The sequence below is a fragment of the Gavialis gangeticus genome, unplaced genomic scaffold (assembly GCF_001723915.1).
Source record: "Gavialis gangeticus isolate Ggan-Ray unplaced genomic scaffold, GavGan_comp1, whole genome shotgun sequence".
NCBI lineage: Eukaryota > Metazoa > Chordata > Crocodylia > Gavialidae > Gavialis > Gavialis gangeticus.
Window position 1 is genome coordinate 37,654,963 of NW_017729004.1, and position 10,551 is coordinate 37,665,513.

Here is a 10,551-nt window from a genome sequence, read left to right on the forward strand (position 1 = left end):
ACATGTCCCAGAGTTGGTCCTCGTGCCATGATTGTAGCTTTGTTGATTGGCATTGCATCTTTGGTATAGTAAGCAACAATAGCATGACCCGATTCATGATATGCTGTGATTGTTCTGTTTCTGTCGTCAATTTTCACACTTTTACGTTCAGGTCCTAATTACAATAGGGTAATGAGATTAATGAAACTGCACTACAAGAAACAACAGTATCACAACAAATAAGTTTTGACAAAAAAAAGCACAGATATAAGTTTTGTACAAATGAGTCGCCCTTAATTCTCCTCTCTGAAAGCCTGAATCATATAATTAACCTCACCAGTCTTTATATTGGTCCGAAAGTTTCAGCTCTTTTAGCTACACCTGGGTGAAGTCGAGCACAGTTAAACATTATTCTATTGTTCTGGGGCTCTAATTTGGAGTTCATAAAAGATTATTGCACTAGATTGGGAACATGTTCATTTCAGTTTCTTTCCACCAACATATTGGATACAATTATTTAATTAATTGCCTTTTAAAGCCATTTGCTTTAATGGCAAGTATCTAAATTACTTTGACAGCAGGTCGTCTAATATCAGGAAAGCTACTAATTTGAAACTGTCATGGCAACCGTTATTAGCTTTGATCCTAACTAGTAACCGTTTCCTAATTACTATCATGTTATCAAAGCTTCATTTAGGTTTACATTTTAAAGTAGCTTTTTTCTAGCATGCTCATCACAGTAGTTCCAATTCCACCATAAAGCATCAAATCTAACTGAGAAGCAAGTAGCTGAAACTCTGATACAACATGTTGCAATAAAGTCATAAAATAATCAAATGCAAACCAAAGCAATACACAGTATGCAAAAAAGTTTTTATTTATATATACACATGTATGTGCATATATAAATCCTACATTCAAACACACATCTCCACACACACATGTATGTGTGCATATTATATAATGAATATGTAATATTTGTGTGTATGATATACACTATCTATCTATATCTCTCTCTATCATATACACACCAATATTACATACATACACACACACACGTATGTGTATTTGTAAAATAAAATTTTGCACACTGTATTACTTTGGTTTGTATTTGATTATTTTATGATATGAAACCCACATATACCTCTTCCACATGTAAAAGCTTACCCATGAGAATTTTGTCTTTTGAGAATTCTAGTTCCTTCATGGTTACCATATCTTTCCCATCAATAGCTGCCTTTAGTGCAGCTTGGTTGACAAGATTTTCAAGCTCAGCTCCAGTAAGTCCAACAGTACCTCGTGCAATTATTTCTGGATCAATAGCTATATGAAAAAGAAAAAAATACCACCTGTTACTTCTCCACATTTATTTAACTGCTGATTGAAAAAAATGTCAATAAATGATTACACATTTATAGTAACATGTAGTTTATGTTTGAATATCCAGCTATTGTAATTATTATACAAGTTTTAGGAGAGATAAGAATACTCATGCTTCAGGGATTATGCACATCTTTAACTACTGGATAGTAAAATGAGACTTTGCCAGCTAAGGATGCCCCATAATTGTCTACCGCAGTGTTCTCAAACTTTTTTCTGATACTGACATCTGATGCTAGCAGGAATCAGGAGATCTACCACAGGTATGATTCAGAACAGCAATTCTTAATGGCAAAGATGTTACCCCATAGAGGTTAAGAATTTATACTTACACCGATCATACTTTATTTTGCTAAGGTACCATTTCAGGATTTCTGTTCTACCTCTTACATCTGGCCTGGGGACTGTAACTTGCATGTCAAAGCGGCCAGGACGTATTAAGGCACTAGAAAAAAAACACTTTGTAAATAAGATTTGCTTTAAAATCTGGAGATTAGTGTTACTAGCAGATGGGTTTCTTGCTGCAATATACTTTTCTTAATAAAAAAAGACATTTGTAAAGACTACTTTCCTACACAAAAACCCCAAACACTGCATCTTGCCACTTATCTGTAAGCTGATGACAAAGATGGCATAGATATTTAGTGCTAGTTAACGTTAACAAAGAAGTCTATTAACCTAGAAAGGACATACAGTAATAGTATTAAAATTAATTACTGCTGAAATGCATAACCAGACAAAGGCTGATTCATCACCTGCTCTCAATTCAGTGCAAGAGATTGAGCACTTAAGTTACCACTGATTAATTGTTAATGCTGATTTGGAGGGGGGGAAGGGGGGCAGGCAGAGGAAGCTTTTAAAATGTTAAAAATTGCTCAGCACCTAGTTTTCTTCCAGAAAATATGACTTTAATATTGTTTACAGTAATCGTTACGTTTTACAAAACTATCTAATTACTTAGGCATTCCCTACTCCAGTTTTACGTTTTGATTTTTTAATGCATTGTGCTTAAGTTATTTGGAAACTGTACTTACTTATCTAATGCTTCTGCGAAGTTTGTTGCTCCAATGATAATAACGCCTTCATTAGGTTTAAAGCTTTAAAGAGAAAGCTTAAAATGAACATTTGTTTACAAAACTAGCACAAGGATTTTGCTTCATTAAAGACCAAACAGTTGACAACTTGTTACCCAATTTATTATTTCTGCCTCTTCTTGGACTGGCTGCTGCTGATTGGCTAGCCATGTTTCCTTGTCTGAACACAAAGTGTGGGACAAACATAGCTATACAAACCCAATAACCAGCTAAAACATGCTCCTCCTTCTAATGCTTCAGAACATAGCTATAGAGACTATCAGTTGGTAGAGCCTACCATTATTAAGGATAAAATGTTTTCTAAATCAAGACCTAAAAGTTGATGGAAGTAAAAGAAAAAAAATCGTTGGAGGACGAAAAAAAGCAATCTTGTAAATCTGCATGTTAAAATATTTTGGTCTTAATCAAAAATTTGTTCTTAGATTCATGGCTGCAACGATTGACCATAGCAATGCTCTTCTAATACATAAACTTAATCAAGCTTATTATAGTAAAGTCAATGTACATCTTTCACAACTTCCTGTTTCTTTTCCTAGCAATAATCTCATTTAAAATACAAGATGACCTATCCTTCTTGAACCCACACTCCCACAATTTCTTGTGTATATGTGAGCAATCAGTTTAGCAGCTGAGAAAAACTCTGCAAGTCATGCAAAGAAAGGAGATGCCCTGACAATTTTTATGCTTTCTGTGATCACCCTTCTTGTAAATTAAGCATATTATTGTCTGCTTTCATTGTTTGGGCATTCTTTCCCCTCTCTACATCTTTTAATTTATCTTAAAGTTTGTCCTTTAGTGCAGTGGTTCTCAACCTTTTCTGTACCCATTTGCAAACATTAATGACCAGTCCCAACCCAGTGTCCTCCACTCCTGACCCACTGCCCCCCTGCCTCCAGGCCCCAGCCCCACAGTGGGGCAAGGAATGGGTGTGTAGGGTATGAAACTCTGCCAGCCTGCAAGGGAAAACCACAGTTTCCCACATTTTTCTCATTTAATGGAGAATCCATTTTTAAAGTTTCTTTGCAACCCTTTCATATGGTCTTGCAACCCACAGGTTGAAAAATTATGCTTTAATGCTTCAAATCAAATTTAATGTGTTTAGCTGGAAGACTGTCTACCCTGGATGCCTTACTACTTTTGAGTTTTTATCAGGGATCTGTATCTCCCCTAGTGAAGGCTCTATTTCAACTTCATCAATTTGATATTCAAAACCTCTTCCTTCAATTTCATAATCTATGTGCAATGAAATGGACTGGCTAGCCCCTGGCAAGGAAGGAGTTAAGAGCTGCTGGGCTGACCTGACCCCACCTTGGTATGCTTGCAGCCAATGCTGGGCCTGGAGGAGTGGTACAAAAGGGAAAGCAGGCTCGGAGAGCTCTCGGTGCTGACTGAGCCTGGCTTCAGGTCAGACTTCTCTGAGAAGTAAGTGCTGGATTCCCAAGTCATTGTGGGTAGATCGCAGCACAGGCACAGGGGAGCTGTGCCGATACCTCATTACACTAGGTTAGAAGTTATTCGAAATATTCTTTCTAGCAGTGCATCAGTTCCCCCAAGCAGAGTCCCTGTTCCTCCAAGCACTACCAGGAGTAACTAGGAATAACGGTCACAAGCTGGCAGAGGGGAGATTTAGGCTACATATCAGGAGGCGCTACTTTACTGTCAGGGCAGCTAGGATCTGGAACCAACTTCCAGGAGAAGTGGTGCTGGCTCCTACCCTGGGGGTCTTTAAGAGGAGGCTGGATGAACACCTTGCTGGGGTTGTTTGACCCCAGTACTCTTTCCTGCCACGGTAGGGGGTCGGACTTGATGATCTGCTCAGATCCCTTCCGACTCTACTAACTATGAAACTATCAAAAGATTTTGGGGGCTCATACCGATACCTGATTTTTAAGGAGGCATATCAGCAGATACTGATCCAGTTTCCAACACAGCTGCATGCAGCTGGCAAGTCAGTTGTGGTAGACAGGGAAGGGGAAGGGAAGAGGCATGGGGGCAGCAGATCAAGGCCCCTGTGGTGAGGGAGAAAGTGGGGGAGGGGCCAGGGCTGCCCAGCCAGGGTGGGATGCGACTTGTCCAGAGGGTGGAGGGGGAGGTGGCTCCCACTACTGTGTGCACCACAGGGTGGGGGGCATGTCCCCAGATCTGCACAGGGTGGGATGCCGCTGTGGGCTGGGGTTGGGGCTACACTGGGCTTTTCCCGGTGCGTGGGGGCTGTGCTTGAGGCTGCACTTGGAGCAGGTGGCGGTCCTGGGCAGGGGGCGTGCAGGGGAACACGACTCTGATAATGTTTCAGAGAGAAATTCTAATTTTTCATAAAATTCTTTCCTAATGTCTGTGTTTTTATCCTATGTAGGGGCATGGATATGGACTGAGTGGATATCAAACCATCTTCCTCTTAACTGCAGATGTGGTAGTCTTTTGTTTGTTTATAAACTCTACCTTTTTGACTGAATTGAGGTATATGTTGCTTACTATAAACCCTGTGCCCAACTGACAGGTATCTATTCTACAACAGAAAAGTGTATTATTTCAAAGCCTAATGTATCTGCATCCAAGCCAAGACACCTTCTTAGATAGTGATGATGTTCATTTTATACTGTTCCATCACTGCTAACAGAAACTTTAAAAAGCTCCAGGCATATATAAACTTCTAACAGTCCAAGTTTTAAATTTCATATTTGTCCAAGGTTTTACACTTTTGGTTTCATAGATGGGGGTGGGGGGAGAAGAGACTCCTATGATTTTCACTGCAATTCTTATCTGAACTCTTTCTCTGAAGCACCAAATTGTTTTACGTTAGCTGGGCCTTTCCAAATGACTAGATGGAGCAGGGTTTCCTAGGCCAGATACGAATCTAAAAATACATACCAACACACCACAAAACAGGTATTAGGCTGTCCACAAAGGCAACATGCAGACAGTGAGCTTGCTTCAACTTTGTACAGTAAAAACTTTGTTAGGTGATAGGGCCCTGGGGATGCCTTCATTATTGCCCCAGTGGTGGGGAGGAAATAAACTGAATAGGGCATCAGTAGTTCCTTGGGGACACTTGCTTCCTCACCTGGAGCACACTGCTGATTCCCAAAGCTGCTGCCACCTGGATCTAGTCTTTTTGTAGATTGGATCCATCCAACAAGAGGCCAAATCTCTCAGGGATTGCCAATCCCTGAACTAAAGAATCTTAATGTGCCCCTCTTGCTGTAAGTACAGTAAAAGCTCCATTAACCAGCACTTTACAAGCTGGTATGTTCTATTAACCGGCATGCCAGCTTGTAAGGTAAAGTGAAACCAGAAGTGCCCACTGTGGCACTTCCAGTTTCTCTGAGCCCCCACAGCCCGAGGCAAAGCAGCCTGCGCTGCTGAGCCCCCACGGCCTGGGGCATAGTGGGCTGTGTGAGGCCTGCTTCCCTGTCCCTCAGGGCCCACGGGAGGGGCGGTGATGCCCCAGCCATGGCGGGAAAAGTGGCAAAGATGCCGGTTCGGGCTGCTCAGTTAACCGGCACGTTGTTACCTGGCACCTGGTTGGGGGAAAGCTGAACTGTGGCCTGCAGTGGCAAAAGTATATCAACTCCTGCTTCGGTTTTACCAAAGAACAGTGTCCCTGATTATTAGGGTCTGTACCACAGCACAGAAAAAAAGCCTATGCACATAGGTATGAAGCAGTCTTGGATTTACTAAGCAACTGTGCCTTAGCACAAGATAGAAGGAATTGTTCATACCTGTGAAAAGTAAGCAGTATTTCTAGCCAGTGTAAAGCCAGACCCAATTCACTTTTCATTTACACTCGCCCTTTAAACTAGCAAGCACTCTGTCCTCCCAGGATCCCCCTGAAATGAAATTCTATCTGCTTTGCCACAAACTGGTGTCCTTCTCCATACCACGAGTCCCTCTGCTTCTGACTACTAATATAACAATGTTATACATTTCTTGTCAAACGTTATTTGCTCATTCAAACATTAAGGCTGGTGAGGTAGTTTAGCTTTACAAGACAGGGTTGCTCATTCATGTATTATAGGATATCAATCAAATAACTAATGACAAAAAAAGGGAAAACATTTACCCATCCATTTCAGCAAGAAGCTGATTTATGGTCTGCCTGGAGTAGGGATGCATTGCAGATTCAGTTCTCTTTCCACCAACAGAATCCAACTCATCAATAAATATAACACAAGGTGCATTTCCTTTTGCCTCCTCTGATAACATAAACATAGTTTAAGGTTATTTGAAATCAATCTGTTCCAACCATGAAAGTTATAGACAACATCTACTATGGGGATTTTACAATTCATATACTGCTCCAAAAAGAGGTATCAGGGATCACACCAAAAAAAAAGCCAAATTAACCAGGTCCCTCTAGCTGCCACTGAGTTCAGGACTTTGGATCCTCAAGCTCCATGTATATCCGCAGCAGCTACAACACATGGGATGGATGGGTTAACATGGCTCCTGATGGTGACACTTCTCTTGCAACAACTCTTCCATGGCTCTGCCCTCCTTTGTCCTCCCTGCGTCTTCACTCTGTTCTGTGTGGCCACAAGCTAAAGTCCCTCTGCCTCCACTCCAGGACTCAAACCCTATCAGTGGAGGTTGGGATCAGTGGCACACAGGGAGGATGAGGGCTGAACTTGTACCATGCCAGCCAAAACAAGTGGCCACCACTGCTTTCAAGAATCAGATTTAGGGACTACTGATGACGAAAGGGAAAGAAATTTTGAAGAAGTGGCAGCCACAGAACTGGCCTTGTCTTAAATTTTAAGAGCCTGCTCACATCTTTCTCATCAAGAGTTTCCTCTTAACATAAAATATGTAATAAAAGTCTTCAAAAACAGGGACAAAAAGGAGTAAGTGATAGGGAAACTTCTTTTTCAGTGTCTCCTGAGACCTGAAATCACAGAAGAACATTTCTATTAAACTTAGATTTGTGTGTTTTCAAAGCTTTAGTTTTTATGAAAATTTAGACTATTAATTCAGACGAGAATACCTTAAAGTAAGAAAACTTCAATTCATGAGGCAGAGACCTAATATTATAAAAGTATAATCTAATCCAATTATAAATTATGAACCAAAAGGGAGATCAACTTGAGATCTACATTTTTTAAAAGTGAGTTTCAAGAGCTGCACTTGCTCTTAGGTCCTTTGCATTTAGTTTTGTGGATTTCCCATTATTTTTGTGTGTTCCTTTTATCTTGGTGCTTGAAAAGAGAAAAAAAAAGAAGAGAAACTAATTAATCCAGTGGCACTCAATGTTCTGGCTCTTTGTGCCAGGACTGAGCACCATGCCACCCTATACACCCAATCTAACATGTACAACCACAGTCCATGGGGTTCTCCACAAATCTGCAGGGAGCCCCACGGGCCAGATAACATGGCTCCAGGGGATGGATCTGACCCATGAGCCACGGGTTTAAGCACCCCTGGACTAACACAAAGAAACAGTAAGTCTGCCTATCCACAATCTTACCAATTTGGGTTGACTATATATTGCGCTAGCATTCACAACCTGCCAGATACTATAACAGGAAACCAAGAGAAAGATACTACAAAGAAGCATCTGTAACTAAGGAAGGAGAGAAGCCAGAGCTGTCTCAGGAGGTGAAGGTTATGCAAAAATAATAATGGCTGCTGCTGCCACCCAGTCATGCCAGTGCTGACAACAGCCAGCACTGCCCTGTGGCTCTTTCCTACCGAGTGCAGCACTGCCCTCTTTCCCACTGTATTGAGTTGAGAAAGAAAAACAGAAGGTGAAAAAAAGGCAATATACAGTGGAGTCGCATCATACATGCATTTAACTCATGCGAATTCAACTATATGTGCTCGGAAAAAAAAAAAAAAAAAGAGAAAAATAACAATTTAAATAGTGCAGGATTCTGCCTGCCATTCCACTCAATGAGCGTATGCCCCGGAGTGAGCGTGAGACGGGAAACATGAATCTGCTGTTCCCTCAGTCGGTCTCAGTTCCCACGTGCCTCTCATAGTGTGAGCATCTCACCGCGCTGAGTGTGATTCTAATGTTTAATTAATTTCGACTATACGCGATTTTCACCTTTTGTGCCAACTTTAGAACCTAACCCCGCATAACATGCAACTCCACTGTATACAACAAGCAAAATGGCCATGGCAAAAGGCTAGTTAGGTTTTCTTTACACTGGGCATTTTTTTCTTTAGAACTGGAAAGGCATATTTGGTTTCCTAAATCACTAGGGTTAGTAATAATGTTAGTTGTACCATGAAACAGCAGCTAAATCATTTTCTTAACATGTAGCCCACAACAGACTGTTTCAGTAAGTTATTTAATGCTTCAATCTTGCACTTGTTAGAATTTGTTTAAATTAGAGTCAGCCATTAAAAACCATAGGTTCCTGCACTATCAGTGGCTATGCATGAGGCATGCTACTTTCTCATTTCAAAATCATATTAGACCTCATGAGACGCTGCAATTAGTAGATGTACATAAAAATTTTACCAAACACCATATATTTAACTTACTAAACAGACTTCGGATACGACCAGCTCCTATACCAACAAACATCTCATCAAACTCCGACCCAGAAGCATAATAGAATGGAACATCAGCTTCACCAGCCACAGCTCGGGCAAGAAGAGTCTTGCCTGTACCGGGTGGGCCAACTAAAAGAATACCTGAAAGAAAGAAAAACAGTCATATTAATACAGTTCCAGTCTTCAAAAATAACAAGAAAAACTTTACACCTTGCTTTAATGTAATGTTTATACTCTATTTAAAACACATTTGGCACCATGATTTTACCATGGTTGTTGCACAAAAGAATGCCATTTTGTATATTTATTTATTCATTAATGCTTTGATCCTTATTTGAAACATGAAAGCACGAGGGAAGGCTGGGCAAGAGTTAAATATCTTAACAGAAGCTAACATGCAAGAAATGAGGCACACCATTCTAGCTCAATGAATGACTGATTTCAATTTTTTTTTTTAATTACCCTACAAACTTCCTTCTTCACACAAAACACAAGACTTTTAAACATATTAAAATTGTCTTATTAGCACAGGTGGGTTTTAGATTAAGTTTATGATGTTATAGCCTTCAGTGAGATCAAGCATCTTTGATAAAAGTTTTGGTCACAAGTAGTTATAAGCTATTGGCAAAGACATATATTGGCCATACCTAATATCAGTGTTTAAACCTCAAGAACACCGTGAAGCCGATGTGGAAAGAGGCATGTACTCACTACTGCAGCTGTCTCCAGCTGAGCCCGGCACTCAATCCAGCTGCTCCCCACAACCCCCAGGGTCAGCTGGGGACATGGGAGCAGTTGGCAGGTGCCCCCTTCCTGTGCCTGCTCCCTTAACTCTCCCCCACAACTCTGGACAGTAACATAACAAGGGGTGGACGACTGCAACATGTCCCAGGCGGTAACAATGAGGGGGGCACCAGAATGATGGCAACGGACTGAGCAGCTCTGACTGGTCTGCCCAGTCAGGATTCCCCTCATAATCCTGCTCCTCCTCCTCAGCTACTACCTTAGCCCTTTCACAGTCATGCCATATTAATGCTTTTGAAGCCATGATCTATAGGCAGGTAAGACAGCATATAACCCTTCGCCCCCATTCTCCTGCACAACCCTCTTCCCACACCCCTTCTGTGATCAGGACACAGAAATAGCTAGCTATACCTCTGCCCCACCCCTGGGTATCCCTCACTAGTTTACAGGCTCTAGTTGTGCATCACCATCATCCTCCCATTGCCTGAGCTCAGCTCTTACAGCATGGACTCTAAAGATGATTGAGGCATCTGCAGCAGTGGGGAACTGGAGCTGCCTGTATGTCTTTCAGCTTCAGCCTAACCTCCATGCAGCCCCTGGTGGAACAGCTCAAGCTGGAGGCAGCCATGGTGTGGATCAAGATAAGGGAAGCAGGGGGGCACTGGAAGTCAGGAGTTTGCAGACACCACCACAAGATCCCAGCCCTGTCCTTGGCCCTGGAGCAGCTCAGCTACACACCCTGCCCATGCCACTCCCAGAAGACCCCAGGAGTACAGGGCTGTGACAGTGCAGGGCCAGGCCTGGGAGACTGGCTGGGAGCTATAGAGGCAGGGACTGCTGAGAAATGGAGTCCAGC

The 10,551-nt window shown here is 41.8% G+C and overlaps 1 protein-coding gene across 3 annotated transcripts in view; it reads right to left on the bottom strand.

Annotated features, from left to right (window-relative positions):
• YME1L1 (YME1 like 1 ATPase) overlaps positions 1 to 10,551 on the bottom strand; it is a 58,651-nt gene that overhangs the window by 11,995 nt on the left and 36,105 nt on the right. For all 3 annotated transcript variants that reach the window (XM_019508246.1, XM_019508247.1, XM_019508245.1), the window contains exons 10-15: positions 8,940 to 9,092; positions 6,514 to 6,646; positions 2,394 to 2,456; positions 1,692 to 1,804; positions 1,147 to 1,302; positions 3 to 154 (exon numbers count right to left, since the gene is read on the bottom strand). In XM_019508246.1, coding sequence (XP_019363791.1) covers positions 3 to 154; positions 1,147 to 1,302; positions 1,692 to 1,804; positions 2,394 to 2,456; positions 6,514 to 6,646; positions 8,940 to 9,092 — 770 coding nt within the window. The remainder of the gene's footprint in view (positions 1 to 2; positions 155 to 1,146; positions 1,303 to 1,691; positions 1,805 to 2,393; positions 2,457 to 6,513; positions 6,647 to 8,939; positions 9,093 to 10,551) is intronic.